Source organism: Meriones unguiculatus, chromosome 6, assembly GCF_030254825.1.
Source record: "Meriones unguiculatus strain TT.TT164.6M chromosome 6, Bangor_MerUng_6.1, whole genome shotgun sequence".
In the NCBI taxonomy this organism is placed as follows: Eukaryota; Metazoa; Chordata; class Mammalia; order Rodentia; family Muridae; genus Meriones; species Meriones unguiculatus.
In genome coordinates this window covers 75,755,809-75,778,206 of record NC_083354.1, presented here as the reverse complement: position 1 = coordinate 75,778,206, position 22,398 = coordinate 75,755,809, and the positions used below count along the sequence as shown (strand labels likewise).

The following is a 22,398-nucleotide window of genomic DNA, read 5'->3' as shown; positions in this document are numbered from 1 at the left end:
CCCTCACAGAGGACCTGAATTTCTTCTCAACTCCAAACCCTACCCACCCCTTCCAGCTCAGTTTGTTGTTGTTGTTGTTTGTTTGTTTGTTTGTTTGTTTAATTCATGATCTTAAGCAATGTAACCTAAATCCCAGAAACCAAAAAGTAAAGAAAATATCTCCAGGAAGCAGAAGAAAGGAGTAGATGCAGAGATCACACTTGCAGTAATAATTGTTTAATTCAAGCAGCCAGATGGTAACAGAGACTTTTGTTTTTTGCCTTTTTAAACACATATTTGTTTACTGGGGGCGGGAAGCACACGGTCCTTGTGAAGAGCTGAGAACAGCCAGTAAGAACTGGTTCACTTCCTGCATTATGTAGGTAACAGAGATTGGATTTAAGGGCATCAGGCACGGCAGGAAGCGCCTTTACCTTCTGAGCCCACCAGCCTGGAAACAAATACCTTATTTTACAAAAGAAAGTTGTCTCCTCTCTGGTGGAGGTCTCTTCAGCTCAGTTCCCTCCTGCTTCATTCTCCCTGGTGAATAATCTTGGGTCCTCCATCCAGACTCTGACTGGCATCTCTATTCCTGGCATAGCCATCTTCCTGATTCACCTTCCACCCTCCTGTTCAGCAGCAGCTACCCTCTGCCTCCTTTCAGCCCCTCTCCCCAGCTACTAGAAAAGGCCAGGTTCATACCTTTGTTTTCTGTTTGTTTGTTTATTTGTTTTCAAGACAGGGTTTCTCTGTGTAGCCTTGGCTGTACTGAACTCACTATGTAGACCAGGCTATTCTAACTTACACCAATCTGCCTGTCTCTGCCTCCCTGAGTGCTGAGATTAAAGCGCACCACCACACCTGGCTCAGTTTCATCCTTTTAAAGAGCTCTCTCTTGCACAGGAATCTTTTCAGCTCATACGGTCAATTTATTACCTCTATTTATTCAACATGTGTGCATTTCTGTAGGAAACTAATAGAACTGTTCTGTCTGCTTACAAAACTGCTTTGCAGAGACTGGAAAGTTCTGAGGACCCCAGGATCCTGCTGTTCAGCCTCCTCACCCAGGGTTGCCATCCTTGTGGCCGTGGGATGCATTCCTGATGAGCGCACCAGAATCTTTCACAGCTCTACCCTACCGCACCCCAGGACAACCCCCGTGCCTGTTTCACATTCTGCCATCATCAAATCATTTGCAGTCACCAGCCCTGCTTCCTCAGCACACTGCCGCTCTCTCCCATACCCAGCTGTGTGCCACCCTCTGCCTATGACAGACCTCAGCACATCCTTCTGTAAAGGTCCAGAAAACAATTATTTCTGCCTTCAGGTGGTCTTTGTTCCAACTGCTGAACTCTGCCACTGTGGAATAAATGGTGAATAAGTAAGTACAGCTGTCTTCTAATAGATCTTTCCTTCCAGAAACAGGTCATGAGCCAGCATCTGCATTTGCCAAACTCTGGTCTAAAGCATCTTTTCCCCTAAGGGTCAGGCTCCTTTGGTTTCCTGAAAGACTTGGCCATTTCTCTTCTATAAGGTGTTCTTCCCCATCTCTGGACACAGGCACCATTTCTTTACACTCCCTTTCTATAGATACGCTTTTTAGAGGTGGAGAAAAAGCTTCTCCCAAAAGTCGCTTGCCTCCTTCTACGTGGAAGAAGCTATGTGATCCTAACTCTGGCCTTCATTTCCTGCCCTCATTCCTCCCAAGAGACATGAAGCAACTTGGAGCAAACTAGCCCATTCTTGCTAATTGCATCAAATTGCCTACAGAGAACATATGAGTTCCTCATCTGCGCCAGTGGGGCCGCACTGCCAGCCGTGGGTAAAGTCTGCCTGCTGCTGCCTGGGCCTGGGTGGTGAGCTCCTCCCACAACTGTCCCATTCAGCTTGTTCAGAAATAACTGTAATACTTTCTTCTTTATCTGACTTCTTTATTGTCTCTTGGTTGGTTCAGGATTCCAGAAAGAAACAAGGATGCTATGTATTAGACATCACTGAACCCTGAAATTACACCAACAGCCGCAGCTTCGGAATGTTGCTCAGCAATTTTCTTTGTGTATCTTATTTTGCCCCAGTTCGGTGATTCTGCGTGAACCTCGGACATCTGGAGAGTTCTTCCAGTTGTGAACAGATCCTGAAATGCAGGTCTTTCTTCCATGCACACAGAAATGGCGCAGTTTCCACAAGGTTCTACCACTGTGTACAACCTAACAGTACTCAGTAATTGCCTACTGAGTGGGATAGCAGTAATTTCTAAATTGAAAATGTCAGTAGAGTTTACTGAAGCTTTAATTCTGTTCCAAACAAACCCTGCCAGTCTTACTTTCGGAAATCTTAGAGAAGCTTTGCTGAGCAAGATTCTAAGGCAGCGCTGCAGTCCCTTTCAGTGCAGACAGAGTGTGACTACTGTGCTGTTGAGTTCAACTGGTCGTTTTTAACTACTCAAGTCAGACACACAGTGGAGAGGAACTCAGTGGTAGCAAAGAACTCAGCATCCAGCCAAGCATGGTGGCAGGGACCTGCAGGCGGGAGGACTGTGCATTCCAGGCCAGCCTGGGCTACGCAGTAAAACCGTGTCTCAAAACAGCTTTAGGAATCTGTGTGGAAGAGGGGATGAAAGGTTGTGAGCACTGGGGGTGGACAGCTTTGCAGAGACGTTGTTTTCCAGACACAGGTGCCCATATGGTCTCTCAGAGATTCCGACGGCTTGCACAAGGCTTGACAGCCCAAGCCACACAGACTCCCACCTGGGGGAAGGAAAGCAGGCGCAAAGTGCCCTCCCCCGATCAAGCTCTTTGCAATTGGGAGCTGCTGGAAGAGGAAAAATCGGCTTTCTTCAGTGGAGTGACACTGGGTATATTAACCACAATCCACAGCAGACCCTACACCCAGGAGCAGTTGGCCAGCACAAATTGGATTTCCTAGTTTTTGCTTGGGGTGGGGAGGTGTGAGAGTGTTTGTATGTGTGCACATGTGTATCTGTGTGTGTATGTGTGCATACGTGAGTATGTGCATGTGCGTTGGTTTGGGCTTTGCTTGTTTGTTTGCTTGTTTGTTTGTTTTTGAAGAAATAACATGAAGTTGGAAGGTTAAGGAGGTAAGGAGGACCTGAGAGAAGGAAGTGAGAATATAATCAAAATATACTATGTGAAATTCTTAAAGAATAAATAAAAACATAAAAAAGAAAAAATTAATTGAAAAATCAAATGTATTTTAAATGACCCAGAATTGTTTTGGTTCCACAGGAAAAACCAATAGAAAGTAGAAAAGTCTATCAACTGCTGCGTACAAGGGCGCTCAGATCAGGTTTGTTTGAAAATAAACCCATACATCACCAGGGAAGAACAACATGGATGAGGTCTCGCCACAGAATGTTGACAAAAGGAGCCAGATCTAAAGGATAACATATTCCCAGCTTTCCCTGAGTTATCACATTTGCCCCCAACAGAGGATAACATACCGAATGGTCCCTTTCATATGAATAGTCGACTTTTCCAGATTTGTGTGAAGTATATTAATTGTAGACAAAACTGACGCGCCGATCTTGAAGTCAAAATTGTGATTGCGGTCGGGTGGCAGGAAGTGTGAGAACACCTCTTTAATACCACGGGAAACAACGCCAATCTTGATTTGGATGACAATTTGCTGTGCATGTGTATATTAGAGTGTGAGCTGCATAATTAAGATTCATAAACTGAACACTGTGTGTTAAAAGAATAATTCCTGTGTGTTTCACATTCATCTCACCCTGGAGATGGCTGATGAACATGGCGGCCCTGGTCCCCCCCAGTGGAATGCAAGCACACTGTTTTGCTCAGTATAACTGAACCAATCTCTCTCTTTGCACAGTATTTAAATTGCACACTATTAGCTATTGTTAATGGCAACAATGGTACTTGATATTTCTTTGGCAAACATTTTGTAGCTTTCTTTTTTTTTTTTCAGTACAAGGTCATCACGGTGCCTCATTATGGAAAAATCCCAGAATCTTTTCCTCCCTCCAGCAAAAGAACTACAGGCACTTTCATCCTTCGGATTTCAGAATTGATTCTCCGCGCTGCTCTTGTTCTCCATATCCCACGGAGATGAGCACTAAAATCCAGAGCAATGAACACACCTATGAAAAATGATGCTTTCAAAACTGCCTCGTGGTGCAGTAAATTTGAAAGTACTCTTAATAATAAGAAGAATCAACATTGACTTTAATAGTCTTCAAACCCATCGTGTAATTTCATTAGCCACCCAGCACAGATGCGAGCAGGGGTGATGTCATACATTTTCCCCTTGCTCTGAAACCTGAGTCAGGCGCCAGAGATGGAAACCGGTTTTACAGACTCTAATAGGATTAAAGCTTCTGGCCACTGCTGATCAATAGATGGTCGCTGGAGGAATCCCACCCTGTACACAGTCCTCTCCAGCCCCTCCTTTGGCACAGCCTCATTCAAGTGAAAGGGGACTCAGGTGGCTGTTTTCTGCAGATGAGAAAGTTTAAGACCATGCATCCTAAGGTACTAGGTTGCTTGCTGTTTTCTCTAGAATTCTATACTGGGGGAGAAGGCTTATCCTTGGCACGATGGCCTTGAAGTTGCCTTCTGATCTTCCACAGTGGGAACGTCAGTCAGCTTGCACAGCCACCATGTACAATTGCCAATTATGACTGTGGGCTCTGGAGTCAGACACAACCGGATTGAAGCCTAGCCCTTCCACTGGCCCCTTAAACAGTTGCAAACAGGTGACCCTCCCTCTCTGAGAGTCAGTTCCTCATTTATAAAAGATGGATAATGGCACTCACCTTACAGAGGCATGATGAGCACAAAGAGAGTGCACAGGTATGTAAGGCATGTAACGGTTCCTGGTCTACATGGGACTTTCTGCTCAGCAATGCTGCATGTTACTTAGAAGAAATGATAAGCTCTGAATAATAGCATTCTAAAATTCCCCCTAACAATTAGAGAGGAAAAGAGGTGTGTTTTTGATTTGTTTTGTTGTTATGTGTGGTTTGGGGGTTTTGTGATGTTGCTGCCTGAAGTGCCTTGGTTTCTTGATAACTTTGCCTTTACCATCTTAACATACCTCAGTATTTCCAGCCTTTCAATTTTAGCACAAACAGGGAGCCAGGGCCTAGAAGGACTTATTACAACCTCCAAGTTTCTCTAATGAGAATTTCAATAACATGGCAAAACACAATGACCTCATCATCCCACTGTAGCAGCAGTGAAAAATCAATGCTACTTTAAAAGCTTGACAATCAGTCAAGGTCTAGCCAGATATCTGTGGAAGTCAAGCAGGTCCTTATTAAAATAAATAAATAAATAAATTGGAAGCTCCGGTTCACCCAGGGATCTCATTAGAGCTCTGCAGCAGTCTCCCCCGATGTAAGCTGGGAGTCTTTGCGTGAGTTAGCTGAGGCTTTTTTGTTTGTTTGTTCTTGCTTTTGTTTTGTTTTTCAAATTTGGAATCCCAGGGAGATCAGGGGCTATGGGTCTCCCCAGCAGCTGTCCCCAAAGCACTTTGATTGGCGGCATGTCCTCATCCACACATCAGTGTTATTCTCCCCTCCCATGGTGAGACAGCCCTTCTCCCAGTGAAAGCGCACGCTGCTTTAGCCCAGAGTAAGCCCTTGAAAGAGCAATAAACACGTTTTATTTTTATTGCTTATACATAATACTGCAGGGGTTATGGAGAGCCTAATTTTAAGATAATGCATTTCTATTCTATGAGCCTTTTCCTAAAGCCTCATAACTCAAACGTTAATGCAAGACCATTTTTCCCTCTCTGAGCTCAGGTCATTCTAAGAAATAGCACCTGCTAGGGAATCAGGCATTTTTCATGGCACTGGAGATACAAAAATGGGTAAGGCACAACCTAAGCCTTCTCCAGCGTATGCCAGCTGCAAGCACAGCTGCCCCCAACTCCTACACCAGTCCCTTAGAAGAGAGCCACAGAGTAAAACAAACACCATGAAGCTTTACACTGAGTTAAACTCTACAGCTTTCTCAGTGAGAACAAACAGATAGTGAAATACCCACTCCGGAACAACCAGCCTAGACTAGAAACTCGAACTAGGCGACACTGGCCATAATCCCCAAGAGACTCACTTAGAAACCTGGAGAACATCAACGCAGAACCCAGATGCTGTCCCTGCTCCATTGTCATGGAATACACAATGGGAAAGAGTTCACACTTTACAAGCTGTCTACAGTCCCTCAGGAGCATCCCTAAATGCCCTGAGTTCAGATCCCCATCAGCCATTGAAGCAACCAGGTATAGGGGCACGCACCAATAGCCCCAGCACTGGAAAAGAAGAGACAGAAGGTCCCTGAACCTCACTAGCCAGCTACTCTTCCCAAATTACTGAGCTCTAGGATCTGTGAGAGACCCTGCCTCAAAAACATAAGGTAGAGAGCAATTAAAGACACCCGACGTCAACCTCTGGCCTTTGCACACCATGTGTATATACACACCACACACAATATACATACCACACACACATATACACACTGTAGCACACACAAAAATAATTTTTTTTAATAGAAAAGGAAAGTTCAGGATCCCAGAAAGAAAGCCTTAGGCTTAGCTACCAACATTAGACGATCAGTGAAGCAAAAACCCAACTTTGGCCAATGATCTCCAAAAAATAAAATAAATAAATAAATAAAAAGCAAAAGGATAAGATAACACTATCCCCAACACCAGCCAACAGGTTAAATTCCCTTATGAAAAACTAAGAATTTTTGGCCTAATTTTTAAATAAACTAAGTTATATGTCATTTACAAAAGACACATTTTTAAAAGAGATAATATAGAAAGGTTGAGAATAAAGATGCCCGCTCTTCGCCTTTCCTCCTCCATCGTGAGCGTGTCTTCTCACAAGACTTTGCAAATCAAGCGATTCCTGACCAAGAAACAAAAGCAGAATCATCCTATTCCTCAATGGACTCAGATGAAAACTGGTAACAAAATCAGGTACAACTCCAAGAGAAGACACTGGAGGAGAACAAAGCTGGGTCTGTAAGGATTCACACAATGGCAAGACTAAAGGTTTACACAGAGTTATGATCATCATCAACTGGGTCCTGTGATCATCAGTCATTCCTACCAGATGGAATTTTGGTCTTGTCTAAATTGGGGATGGAGTTTGTCCCATAATAAAATGTAGAATGTTTCAAAAAAAGAAAAGAAAAGAAAAGAGAAAAGAAAGATACCCAACTTTAGAGCAGACCTGAATGTCTATATAGCCCCCAAAATTCATAAAATAAAATGCTAACACCACAATGATGTTGTTAGGGTGATGACCTTGGGAGGTGATTAGGTAATGAGGTGAAGCCCTCATGAATGAGATTAGCACCCTTACAAAAGACGCCTGAGGGGTTTCATTTGTCCCTTCTGCCAAATGAGAAAACAGCAAAAAGACAGCTATCCAGGAACCCATAAGCAGGACTTACTAGACGTCAAATCTGCCGAACCTTGATACTGAATTTATCAGCCTCCAGACTATGAGAAATAAAATTCTATTGTTTATAAGCCACTCAGCTTTCACAATGCAAAAGAGCAGTAAGTGTGTGAGGTAAGGCATGTGTTAATTTGTTCAGTTTAGACATTCCATACTGTGTACATGTTTCAAAATATCACATTGTACACAATACATGCACAGAACCATTTTCTGTTATAACAATATTAAAATTGAGTAGAAGCCCTCAGATCATTTAAGCCAACCCTCCATATGTATGAGTCCCTCATCCGTGAGTTCCACTAAGGGCTGAAAATATTCAAATACACTGCCTATACTGCCTACATGCAGGCTTTTTTTTCCCCTTGACATTATTTCCTAAACAACACTATTTAACAACTATTTATATAGCATTGACTTTATATTGACCATTATAAGTGATCTAGGAGTAATTTAAAGTATGCGGAAGAATGTATGATTATAAGTAAATACTTATATGTATTTATACATATTTTTATATATTTATATGTATTTATACATATAAGAATGTATGATTATAAGTAAATCTGCGGGTCTTTTATCTTTGAGACTGTTGGAACTAATGCTTAATGAACACTGACGGCAAATTCCAATGTCTGATGTTGAACAAACACAAACAAAAAGAACAGCAACATTAACATCCACATAGGCAGAATTCAAGGTGAAAAGTGCCGTGTGAGAAAGAAAGCTCTGTATTGATAAGTATTCCGGTCAAATTTGTAGCAGCCGTGGGCTCCGTGACTCACTATCTGGGAGCCAGATATGTGGAGGGGGGAAGTGTTCACCGCGGGCAGAATTCCATACCAATTCATGCCCTCCTCCCAAGATGGTGGGATTTTATAGTTCAGAAAATGGCCTGGGGTCCATGGGTGTTGAGGGAGGAACCAGTATCCACACCAGGCATTCTGGGGCCATTACTTGCACTCTTGAGGGTTTTTTGTTTTGTTTTGTTTTACTCCTCCAAAAAGTAAAAAGTCATAATAGAAACAGAAAGAAAGTTTCTTTCTTTCTTTCTTTCTTTCTTTTGCAGGGATAACTGAAAGAATAGCAACCAACTCTAAAAACATGTTTTTCAAAGTGCAAAATATATGTGTAATATATAAATAATACATATTAATAGTGTCCCTTCATGGCAAATTATGATCTAGCTTAAAAAAGCATTCATTTTTATCAAATATCCATAGAACGTTTATTTTTTTAGAATATTTATTTTAAATGTTTAAAAAAATATTTCATAGGCCACAAAATATCTCAGCAAGTTTACACAGGTGGAATTCTAAAATGTGCCTTCAGATTAAAATATAATTAAATATAAAACCCAGTCTTGTAAATAACTCTGTATCCTGGGCTAGAGATGGCTCAGCAGGTAAGGAGCTTGCTGCACAACCATGATGCTCTAAGCCCGACGCCCAGAGCCCACGTGAAAGTAGCAGAAGGGAAGCAACTCTCGCAAACTTTCCCCCATCCTCATTCACACAACAGGGCACATGGACACACGCAAATTAATTAGTTAGTTAATTAATTAAATGCTATGAAATACTGGTAAAGTGAATTATCAGGTCAGGTTCTTGAAGATAATAAATTGGATGGTGTGAAGCAAAATTTTAACTTAAATAAATACGTCTTTTTGAAGTTGTTTAGATATCTGGAAATCTGTCCAAAGAAAATAATTAAGCACATAGATAGGCAAAAATCAATGTTCATAACATCTCATTGCAGAATTATTTATAACCTTTTTAAATTAAGTGATCAATTATACATGTCATTGCCATATAGCTAAATGACCTTATGCATTTAAGAAAATGAGCAGATCACCCTGTGTCTCTGAGCTCAGAAAGGGATCTGCGAGATACTTTGACAAAGATTTCTATGCATGGGTAGGAAAAACACGCCTTCATCTGAAAAGTACTAATAAGAAGACCTCATACCTGAATCTATACATGCATAGAAATTATTCTAGAAAAATAAACAATTCTACCTGCAAAATACAATTAAGAGGACTTTCTGCTTTTATCTGGAATATATTTTATAATTCGCATATGTTATTTTTTTTATCAGAAATATGAGACAATACTCCAAAAGAGGAGAAAGAGAACTCTCTGATCTCTTTAATGAAGTCCAAGTTCATGTTCTAGCTCAAGGTGCTCCTGCGGACACCCCAGCAAAGCCACTGAGTGAAAGGGAAATAGTCACATGGAAATCTTCCTGGCATCAAAGACACCGTTTTAAGGTCAGCCTTATTGCTCAGACAATAACAACTTCACATCTGGGAACAAGAATACATCCCCCACCCCACCCCAAAGAAGTCCTGGTTTTCAAGTTGCCACCCTGGCTTTTCATCAGCTTACACACTTGGCCTCTTATGGCCCATCTGCTCAGCAGACTTCTGATCCAGTGAACAGCCCTCATTATTTTTAAATTGTCTCTAAGCACAGATTCAGAGTCAAGGGCAGCAAGAATGTCCCCTGGGTCTCCAAAATCAATGTCTCTGTGGTCTACTTCCCGTGTCCCATCTGTGAATATGAGCATGATTAGGGAGGCCTAATCATCCAGCACCTTTGCCCCTAAGACAGTACTTTAAAGCAGGAGCACAGGCTATCCAAGCCAGAGACTAAAGGGGCTTTTCCAACGTGATTTTGGGTAGCATAGAACCATGTCTGGGTACTTCACACACCAAGGATGACTTGCACACAAGTCTAAAATTCTGGTCAAGGGAGGGAAGATGGACTGTGGGTAATTACACACAATAGCTAGACTGCTAAGGGGTGCGGTAATTAACGACCCAAAAATATCCGAGTGAGTGAGCATACTCTGTTATTTCATCATTAAAACCCATGGCAGTGTTAAGGTGGTTCCTCTGTAGGGTTCATTAACTGGACCTGTTATCCACCCTGACTTGACTCTTGTTCTCTGCCTTTGTTCATAAACTGAAGAGGCAATTCTGGGGGGGGGGGGGAGCAGCGGAATACACCATTTCCCAATCTTTTACTGCATATCGGGGGAAAGTAGAAGTGATTTGCCTCCGGTTATTTCGCCAAGGCTTCAAGAGAAGGGTAGGTATGCCAACAGCTAGCCAAACATTCAGAATGGTAAAGGACTGTGACAAGTACAAAGTTCTAAGCATCCAAAGGCTGTTATTGTTCATCTTGCACTGTTTGTGACTGGCCTTCAGGTGATTTCAAGCTAGAAAAAAAAAAAAAAAAAAAAAAAAAAAAACCATTGCACTAGACAATTTGAGGACTAAAAAAATTCCCAGTTTGCCCTAGAGGACTAAAAGTGACTTACAAAAAGCTTTCTGTGTGTTGGCCTCATCTCAGGATTAAAAAAAAAAAAAAAAGCATTGTTGTATGGATGAATACCTTCATGGAAAAAGGGACACATGAACAAACAGATGGACAGAGAAACCAAGTAAAGAGACAAGCAAATAGGTAGGCAGGTAAGCAAGCAGGCAGGAGAGTAGTGACTTTCTTTCTCATCCCTCCTCCTTCCATGTACATCCAAGGAGCCACCAAAGAGAGCTCTGAAACCACTGTTGCTTCTTCTTCCGACCATAACTTTATCAACCTAAAGAACTTTATCTTCTCTAATAGCCTATTTCATTTTTACTTCTCCAAAAATCTTTCCTGATTCCTTGAATTTTTTTAATGTATTCAATAAATATTTATTGAGAATTTATTTCTTGAACTAGAGATACAAGGAAGATAAAATGACTGCTTATTTTCAAGAGCCTAATGATATAGATATCAATACACCCAAGTCCATTATCCAGTGAAACAGAATAAGTGTGATCTTTATTAATTCTCAAGATCATGAAAGGATGGAGAGAGAGTTTGGTCAATAAAGTGCTTACCATGTGATCATGAAGATCTGAGTTCGATCCCTAGAGCCCATCCATGCAAAATATCAGGTGTGATGATGTATGCTCGTAATCCCACTTGGAAGAGGAATCCCTGGGGCTCAGTGGCCATCCATCCTAGACCAATCAACAGGTTCCAAGCCAAAAAAATAAAAAAGGCTACATTGCTCTAGAAGAACCTGTGGCCTACACACACATACACCCACACAAATATGCACTCAAATGCATGCACACAAAATAAATACATTAATTAATTGATTAATTCATAGTTGTTAAATGTATACTACAGAGCAGGCTGGAGAGATGGTTCAGGGAATAAGGTGCTTGCTGCACAAGCATGAGGACCGAGGTTTGATCCCCAGCACCTATGTAAAAGCAGAGGGTGGTAGCATGTATCTGTAACCCCATTACAGGGTAGGCTAGAGACCAATAAATCTAGGGCTGTGGGGCAGCTATTTTAGCCAAAGGAACAAGTCCTGATTCTGTTAGTGACCTTAGGGATAGAAAAAGCAGCAGAAGGGTGCTATAAGCATAGCTTGGCAGGCCATTCTGGTGGGGGTATGGAAGACCAGAACACCAATAAAAATGTAGACATTCTGTCCTGGCTCATAAAGTTTCAGAAGGGAATGGCAACCTCATTAGGATTTGAACTAGAATCTTATTCCTATTATATTCTGGCAAAAAAAAAAATGAAAGAGAGAGAGAGAGAAAGAAAGAAAGAAAGAAAGAAAGAAAGAAAGAAAGAAAGAAAGAAAGAAAGAAGGAAGGAAGGAAGGAAGGAAAGGAAGGAAGGAAGGAAGGAAGGAAGGAAGGAAGGAAGGAAGGAAGGAAGAAATAGAAAGAAAATCTGGCTACATTCTACCCATGCCTTGAGAACTTATATGTCACTGTATGAAACAACAATTTGGCATAAATTTCAGAACAGTATTGCATGGAGGCTGAGTCATTATTACTTCTTGCTGGTTCTCATCCATGTTTACAGTGAGAGAGGATGGAAAATGTGCTGCTTGGGGAGAAAAGTAACGTAAGCAAGTTTGAAGCTGCTAACAAGGACTGTGCAGACCAAGTGTTTGTAATTGTTAGAGAAACGAATGTGGGTAAAGAAGAGTCTCCTAGTCTGTACTGGAACAACAAAAAAAGGTATTTGGGGGGCAAAATCTATCTGTCAAAGGCTCCAGCTTGTAAAAATGTATATTCATTTACATCTCTTTTTAAGGAGAGCAACTGAACTGAGAATGCCTCTGAATAACTTCTCTGATGAAAAATAACCTCTTATCTGGGCACAGGGGTCTTTTCTGAGACTGTTTCTCCAACCAAGGACAATGCATGGAAATAACCCAGAACCCCTGCTCAGATGTAGCCCATTGGCAGCTCAGTATTCAAGTGTGTTCCCTACTAAGTGGAACAGGGACTTTCTCTGACCTGAACTCAATGGCTGGCTCTTTCACACACACACACACACACACCGAGGGAGGAGCAGGCTTGCTAGGGCACAGAGGAGGACATTGCAGCCAGTCCTGAAGAGACTGTATAAGCTAGGGTCAAATGGAAGGGGAGGAGGACCTCCCATATAAACTGTAACTAATATAAAAAACTAAAAATTTAATTAAAAAAAATAACCTCTCACAGAAGTGTTTTCCTAAGTTCCTTCACTAAAGTTCCTTCACTTTACCACTGTAGCTGTGGTAAAGGGTGCCTCACTGGCAGAAGAACTTAGCAGCATTATCCACATGGCACTGGCTTTGTAGGCATGGACAACACACGAGTTACCAGGTCACAAAGGTAATGTCAAGGTTCCAGAAAGCTGGGGAGACAAAGCAACATGTGAAAGAATCAGATTCCCTGCAAGAAGGCCCTGAACACCACTGCATAAAACTGCATAAAACTGCAGTGGTGGTGAAGCCTAAGTTGCCGTGGAGATCCAGGTACCCTGAAAATGCTGACTGTGGGATGCCAACAGGAGAGCAGTAGGCACAGGCTCAGGACACACACGTGCTGGAGGTGACAGACCTGAAAGGGTAATGCTAATCAAAGCTCTGGGAGCCGAAACAACGTCACCAACAGCCCCAGATGCCTGGATTGAAGCTATAAAACTTGGATTGTCAGGCAGGATTTTAGATTTGCTTCAGTAAGTATTTTTCTATGCCCCATAAATAAAAATATTTACTCTGTATGCCATTGTATATTGGAAGTACATGATTTGTTTTTTTCACAAGAGCTCACAGTTAGGAGGTTGCATGGAGTCTCATAATAGACTTAGGACTTTGGAACATTATCAATACTGTTAAAGCTGTGGGACTCCTGAAATTGGACTGAATGTATTTTACACGATGAGATGGCCATAAGCATTTGGAGGTCAGGGACAGAGTGTTATAGAGATGTGTCTGGAATATCAAGTTGACAAAGGTTAGAGTTGTGGTGATTAATCATCCTCAATTTGATCAGATTCTAGAATTGTCTAGGAGACATGATTTGGGGAGCATTGATGAAGACGTTTTCCGAGAGGGTTAACTAAAGCTGGAAACACCATCAATGTGGACTGAGTGCCTGGACTGAGTGTCTAAACTGAGTAAAACGTGAGGAAAGGATGAGGAGCTCTGATGAGTATTTGCATTCCTGACTACACAGGCAATGTAACCAGCTATTTCCCAGTCCTGTCTCCATGCCCTCCCTGCCATGGTGTACCATGAATTTCCAATCATTAACCCAAATAAATCTTCTCTTTAAAAAAAAAAAAATCTTGAGATTCTATCTCATCCCCTCCAGAAGGGCTATTATCAAGAAAACAAATGGCAACAGATGCTGGCAAGAATGTGGAGGAAGAGTAACATAAATTGCTGGTATAAATACAAACTTGGCAAGCCTCTATACAACCCACTGTGGAGGTCTGTAAAACAATAAAAATATAAAACTACTAAATGGCCCAGCTACACAATCCTAACCCTAACTCAGATGGTCTTTGTAACCGTCCATGGAGATGCACTCACATTCACACTTACTGCGGCACTATTCACAATAGCTATGGAATGGAAAAGCCTAGATGTCCATCAACACGTGAACAGATAGAGAGAACGTGACTCACGTACATGATGGAATTTTTCTGCCATAAAAGAACAATGGAATCATGAAACTTGCAGGAAAATAGATACAACTGGAGATGATTATGTTAAGCAAAATAAGCCAGACACAGAAAGTCAATCTGCTTGTTTCCTCTTATATACAGGATCCAGATTTAAATCTGAGTCTAGGTGCACATGTACATGTATAGATCATGGAAGTAGACAGATAACTAAGAAGGATGAAGAGATGTTAAAAGATGTTAAAAGGGACAGAAAAGATAAGGTAATAGAATATATATGACATTAAAATAGAAGGTGTAGGAGTAGGAAATCAGCTCAGCGGTAGAGAATGCTTACCTAGCAAGTCCCCCTGAATTGAGTCTTCAGCTCTGAAAAAAAAAGAGAAGAAAATAGAATCTCAATAGAATAATGAATATCTCATGACATTCACAAGAACATCATTATTAAACCTATCATTTTGTATTTCAACTTTAAAAATCAATTTTTTCATAGGGCATAGTGGCACATGACTTTAATCTCAGTAACTAGGAGGCAGAAGCAGGCATATCTCTGAGTGTAAGGCAAGCCTGGTCTACATAGCAAGTTCTGGGCTAGCCAAGGCTACATAGTAAGGTTCTGTCTCACAAGCATTAATTGGAAAAATTTTAACAGAAGCAAAACAAGTATCAGCATTTTAAGGTTACAGATACATTCAGTGCAGAGCACTCACCTAGAAAGGGCTGGGCCCTACCCCTAGTGCCACAGATGAAACTATCAGGTTTCTAAATTTTGTCTCATGGGGGAAAAAAGGACATTTTATGATTTAAAATTCATTTTTCTAGCTTCCAAAGAGGCTTTCACCTCTTGACACGTTTACTTGTGGCTTTTGTTTATGCCACGTGACTACGGCTTTTGTCTTAATTTGAATACATACCCTTCATAACATATATATGTGTAGAAAGAGCGAGAGAACAATGTTATTTATATTTTTATCATCTTTTAAGTAGATCTTTAACAAAACAACAAATGCTGTGTTGTCGAGGCAAGGAAGCCCTGGGGAAGGAAAGGGTATTATTTCCGATCGAATGGCGCAGGAGACTTGCTAAGAAGGAATGATGCATCCAAAGACTTGAAGGAAGTGAGGGGATAAGCCATGTGGGAACCTGCAGACCAGCGTTCTAAAGAGAGGGGAGGAGACTTGAGGAAAACATGTGCCCACAACATTCTGGAAACTGACAATGACAACAGGTGAGACCAGAGAAGACTGGAGAAGAGTAGACCAGACAAAAGCATCAGAGTGAGCAAAGAGACAAGATCTGAACTCCATGCTGGAAGGACCTCTTCCCCGTATGTTAAAAAGACAGCAGACTGGTAAGGCTGCTCACCCCTTCAGAGGGAGGTGATCAAAGAGCCAGCCACTGAGTTCACGTCAGAGACAGTCCCTTGTTCCTCTTACTAGGAAACCCACTTGGAGACTGAGCTGCCATGGGCTACATCTGTACAGGGGTTCTAGGTTATCTCCATACATGGTCTTTGGCTGGAGTATTGGTCTCAGAAAAGACCCCTGGGCCCAGATTTTTTGCAGCCAGTCCTGATGAGACCTGATAGACTAGGATCAGTTGGAAGAGGAGGTGGACCTCCCCTATCAGTGGACTGAGGGAGGGGCATGGGAGGAGAAAAGGGAGAGAGGGCGGCATCGGGAGGGGAAGGGGGAGGGGGTTACAGCTGGGATACAAAGTAAAAAATCGTAATAAATAAAAAAATTAAAAATAATTTTTAAAAAGACAGTGGACATGGGCAGAGAGTGGGCTGTCATTAGGAGAAAAATCAGTACAGGAATGTAGGAGGGCAGCTGACGAGAGCTCGGGGCATATAGAATGTGGAAGAGATACAGTGTTCAGAGTCAAGATATTCCTTCAAGAAAGAAATAATAGATTTAACAAAAGATTATAAATAAGAGATCTCCAGAGGTCACAGTACCAAGAAATCCCAGAAACACATCCCACAGGAGAGCAGGCTTCCGAGGCCAAGAAAGTCCCATTCCATTGCTGCCTGCCAACAGCCCTAGTCATGTAGCCCTGAGCTACATGAAGAAGCCCTCTTCCCCAGTCCTCACACCTTCTGTCCTGATGATGCAAAAGAATGACCTCCTTTTGAGAAGCTGAGAGGTGGGAAACACAATGAAGAAAAGAATTGAAAGTCACCCACAGTCCATTTTGTCAATGGCCAGCCTGATCCATGGTGGGAGGAATATTTGCTTTTCGCCAAATATAATATATATTCTAATCCACCAGTCTGGATATGCTAACAGATTACTACAGTGAACTAAGAGTCAGAAATAAAGTTACCATTTGCCCTATATTTTATTCTTTCATTCAGATGTAGGAAAGGAATAGATCCATCAAATAAACATAGACAGACCTGACATGCACCTGAAATTCTAACTAGCCAAGAGGCTGAGGCAGGAAGATTGAAACTTCAACGTGTGGTGCTGTAGTTCCACACCCGTCTGGGTAACTGGTAAGACTCTCTCTCTCAAAATAAGAGCTAAAAAGAAATCCAAGGCTTTCCTAGCGTGCACACAGCCCTAGCTTCAACTCCCAGCACCTCGAAGTAAATAAAAATAAGGAGAAAGAAGAGGAGGATCATAAAAAGACAGCGAAAGAAAAAAAAGTAAGATTAAGCTGTTCTGTTGTATCAAAACCATGCCTGTTTGATACAACCCTTGCCCTGAGATTGTCAAGGTTGGAACAGCCAACAGATGTTCTTGGTGGGAACGCAGGTAAACGAAGCCAGTTCATGCCTGATTGACAGTGTAGAACTTGTGGGAACCCTTTTTGGGGGGGCAAAAACAATTTAAGTAAAATCACACAGTCTGCTGAAAAAGCCAGTCCACTGGGTGTGACAGCCCAGAACCACAGCACTCTGGAGGCTAGCTGGGGACACTCGAGTGTTTGAAGCCAGCCTGTACTATATAATATTGCCTCAAAAAGAAAGAGAAAGCTTGTCTGCTACACATAAAACTGCGAAAGAGAGGTAGCGAACCAAAGGGGGGGGGTATTGTTCATGTTGTCCCCTACGCTGTTGTTACTCAGTACAAACCCATCAGTCTCGGGGAGAAGAAACCCTGGACTGAATTTATGGCTTGAGTAGAAACTTGGGGAATAAAGATAATCCCTCATTTGACATTTCTTCACTTGGCTGTTGTTTTTTCCACACTGCTTGCACCAAGCCTTGGTGTTTGATTTATTCTTGCCATAATGTGCTCCCACAATTGCTGTTTTGATTATTATCTCCTACTTAAAGCTGAGTTGGCACTTTTCTTCCTGGGGCATCGTTTCCAGCAGCTTATAAATTATATGAACAAATTACTTTTTATTTATCAGCCTCTTCGGCCCAGCAGTGAATTTTTTTAGAAGGTTGACAGAGAATACACAAAATCAGAAATCCTAATGAAGAAAGTTACAGTTCTTATGGGCAAAATTAAGCCAAAGTGGTACTTTCTTTTAAAATTTAAATATATACATTTTATATGAAAATAATGTAAAGAAAAATGCACATGCTAGTCTTTCAAAGTCAAAAGTTAATTCCTTGAGGGAGTTACTTTGCCAGAATCCTGTTTGTTCCAGCTTCTATGCTGGAATGTTTCTGCAACACTTAAAATTCCCTAGCCCCATCAAGTTATGCAACAGGAAGTTGATAAGTTCACCACGATCCTAAGAGTGGCATTTGACTCACACAGGAGTCAAAGGCTGTCAAGCTCTGATTGACACCATCCTTTCTCAGCATCTGTGTACAAAGATGCTGAACTTGCCACGAGGAGACAGGCACGATGAACATAAAGCAGATGCTTCAGAAGAGTGGGCCCAGCGCTCACAGGCTACTTTATATGTAGCTTGAAATTTACATCTTTATCTCCAAAGACGAAACAAGCATTACTGTTCCCCCTTTGTACAGAAAAACATCGGAACTCAGAGAAAACAACCAGTTTGCCCAAGTTGACATATAGCATTTTAATCTTGGATGATGTTTTTAAGTCCCCTTATTTTTCATAATGAAGACTGTTGCAATGCTCTTAAGAATCATAAAATTAGCCAATTTCAAGAAAGTATAATAAATATTAAAAAGACTGGAAGTCAAGAACTTAGGGAGTTGATAGCTAGATGATGGTTTGGGAGTTAAAAAGAAAGGCCAGAACCTTACAGCCAGGAAACTCTGGGTTCCACTTGCATTCTGCCTCTGTCCAGGAGCCATCTTTGCAACTACCCTTCTAATGCTCACTCAGTTCAACCCAAGAAGGATACTGCCATTCATTTGAAAAAAGAAATGAGAAATAAAGTGCTCCCAGATTTGTATAGTCGGTGATATCCCAACTTCTTAGTACCTAGACACCAAGCCAAAATTAACCCATAGCCAGAATTCTAAATCTCAAAATTATCTAATGCTTGAGAAAATTCAGAAATAAACGTCAGAGTCTGGGAAGTCTTTAGAAGACTAGAGTAAAATATCTTCATATTCCACAGGACCAACAAAATAATAATAATAATAATAATAACAAACCCCATAGACCTAAAGCAAGTAGCTCTGGGTTCTAAAATAAGAAAATATTTTTACTGTGCCAAAAATGCAAATTTCAGGAATAATAATATTGAAGAAATTTATTGTAACACTTGAAGAGATGGCTCAGAATCACATTTCAGAAACAAAACTTAATTTTACATCTAGGAATTGCTTAGGATGTCTCCGCTTTCTTCTTAGAGCCTGGGGAGGCACATGATGTGTTTAGGGGATAGCACACATGCCATGTATGCACATGGAGCCAGAGGACCACTTTGTGGATTGGTTCTCTCCTTCCACTTTTGCAGGAGCTCTTGTGATTGAACTTGCATCTCCAAGCTCACATAGCAAGCATCTTTACTGGTTGAGCCATCTCTCTGACCCATGCACTCTATTTTTTTTTAGCTCGTTTCAGAACATATTCTCCAAAAAAGTAAATGCTGGAACTTGACACAGAAAATTACACATTTTAGCTGGTTACACATTTTCTACAATTACCCTTGGTTGTCTGCTTGACTGGATTGAACTTAACTAAGAGACATGCCTCTGGGTATACCTGAAAGAGATTGTCCTAGAAGGATTAACTGGGGGAGAAGGTCTTTCCCAAAGTAGGCAGCATCTCAGAGTGAAAGCCAAGACATAAAGAGGTCCAAGGAGGAAAGTTTTTCCTTGCCTTTGCATCTTGCTAGTAACTCTGTTGCTACTACTACAGTTGATGATGACAACAATGATGATGACAACAGTAGTGGTGATGATGATGATGATGATGATCCCATCCTTTGTTCACATCAGAATCCATCTTTTTCAGCCTTTCAACATGGAATGAAGACTAGGTACCCCCTAGGAATTTCTTGATCCTTCATCCCCAGACTGGCACTTCTGAGGCACGATCCTCATGGACTGAGCAGTGACCAGTGTCTCAGTCTCTCCAGCGTGAAGTCAGCCATTGCTGAAAAACCCAAACTGCACTGTATGAGTAGATAAGTCCTTTTGCTCTACATTCATCTATTCCTTTGTTCCCGCAAAGAGCCCTAACATAATATCTAACATAAAGTAGACACTCTTATAATATTCACCTTGCTATCCCCAAACTGTACACTTTGAATTCTTTAAGTCTTAGAAGAGAGAAAAGACAGACTGTTTCCCAATACGGGTACTGAAAATAATAGTCCTTCATCACAAGGACATATCTGTGAATCATAAGTTTTATCAGGCAGAAACCCATACTAGACTCAGGACAAAAAGTTTACTCCCACTGAAAGCACTGTCTTTCTTCACTTTATTGTCTCTTTGTGTTTATGCCTCTCTTCTCTAGACTCCCTCCTCGATGATAAAAGCAGCAGTAGTAGCTACAAGGCACCACTCATGGTACTAAAGTCTGAAACTGCACCTTAGTTTAAATACTCATAAACCAGATACCTCTTAAGAAATTAATATCCAAACCATATTAGGAAGTTAGAATAGAAACAAAATTAATAACCTAATCAAGAATGGACAAAGGACCTTACAGATATACATCCAGAAAAGACATTTTAACAGCCAAAGGACATGGAAAATACTCAGCCAATCAGCAAAATGAGAAATCAGAACCATGACAAATCAGCTGACATCTCTTAGAATGATATTATTAGGAAAATTAATGATAATATGTATTGGTAAGCATAGAGAGAAAAGAGCCTTATACACAGTGAAAACATGGGTTAGTAGATTATGGAAAATAGCTTAGAGGGCCTTCAAAACTGAAAAATATGGTAACCATGTGATCCATGAATTGCATTCCTGAGTATATCCAAAGAAATTAAATCAGTATTTTGAGGAAATTCCTGTATCCCATGCTCATGGCACTACTGTTCACTATAGCAACAGTTATGATACAAAGGCAATCCAAGTGTGCATGTGTGGATGAATGAATGAAATATTATATAGACATACAGATAGAGATACAAGCAGCAATACATATATATACACAGACTTGAAATACTGTTCATCCTTTGAAAAGGAGGACATCTTGCCACATGCAATAGCACTGAAAAACATAGAGGACATTCTGCTGAATGGAACACACCAGGCACTGAAGGTAAATACTGCAAGAGCTGATGGAGAGTACCATGGTAGTTGTCTTGAGCTAGGTGTTCCGTTAGAAGACTGCGTCATGGAGGGTCAAGAAGATGCTGGTAAAAGTGAAAAGCATTCGGTCACACTAAGTGAAAAAAGTTCTAAATCTACTATTCAACGTGGTGACCATGGATGATAATCATGAAAAGTGTTGTTTGTGAGGCGAATCATATATTAATCCATTTTGGTTTAATTATTCGTAATGTGTACACATATCCAATCATATTTACATAATAAGTAAATACAACTTTTATTAGTCAGTATGGTGGTTTGAATAGGAATGGCCTCCCTGGACTCAAGTGCTTGAATGCTTGGCCCACAAAGCTCACTATTAGGAGGTGTGGCCTGTTGCAGGAAGTGCATCACTGTGGAGGTGGGCTTTGAAGTCTCATATGCCCAAGCTAGGTCTAGAATAGCACAGAGTCTCCTTCCGCTGCCTTCAGATCACGATGCAGAACTCTCAGCTCCTTTCACCATGTCTGCCTGCACACCACCATGACGATAATGGACTAAACCTCTGAAACTGTAAGGCAGCCCCATTTAAATTTGTTCCTTTATAAGAGTTGCCAAGGTTGTGGTCTCTTCACAGCAATAGAAATGCTGACTGAGACAGCTGGTTACATTTTAATGCAGCTAGGAGAAATTAATTTTTAAAATAAAACTATAATATCTTGGGCTCAGTGCTAGATGGCTTGCCTAGCCTCTAGAACCACAGAAACAAATAAAAAACTACCTAGTCTTACTCAGTCCTCAGTGGCTATGGTAGTGATGAATCATTCCAAGCCCAGGCTTGTGACATATATATGTGTGTGTGTGTGTGTGTGTGTGTGTGTGTGTGTGTGTGTGTCCAGCATATATAGTATATTCCATATTGAAAAAATGCTCAGAAGTGCCAGGAACACTGTGCATGGTATGCAGTTTTGTGTACATCTATGTCTGGTCTTGGGGGCCAAAAAGTACAAAATGTCAGAAAATAGTTCTGGACCCCACCAGCACTGACAGAAGTTCATGTGGAATATTTCCAGACTCAGAATTCTGTGAGTGCTGTGGCTTGTAATCACCAATAGCTAACTCAAGGGCTACAGTGGGACAAGGCTGAGGCAAAAAAACAGAAACATTTATCATCTACTAATGACGTTCAGTTTTTAATAGAAGAAAAAGTTTATCAGCAGTTAGTTATGTAAAACTAAGTGGCCTACATACCTTAATTTGATTATTCAAAAACAGCTGTCACTCAAGAATAAGAACTTTTTTATAAAATTATCTGAATGATATATAAAGACACAAGTGATGTCTTGCTGTTATTATTGTTGCTGGTTGGGTTTTGGTTTTTTTGTTTTGTT

General features: G+C 41.1%; 1 protein-coding gene across 1 annotated transcript; it reads left to right on the top strand.

Moving 5' to 3' along the window:
* The first annotated feature begins 6,802 nt into the window (after nt 1–6,802).
* LOC110541349 (large ribosomal subunit protein eL39-like) lies at nt 6,803–7,008 on the top strand. Its single transcript, XM_021628119.1, has one exon. The coding sequence runs from the start codon at nt 6,803–6,805 to the stop codon at nt 6,992–6,994; it is 192 nt and encodes a 63-aa protein (XP_021483794.1). The 3' UTR covers nt 6,995–7,008.
* Nucleotides 7,009–22,398: the final 15,390 nt, after the last annotated feature.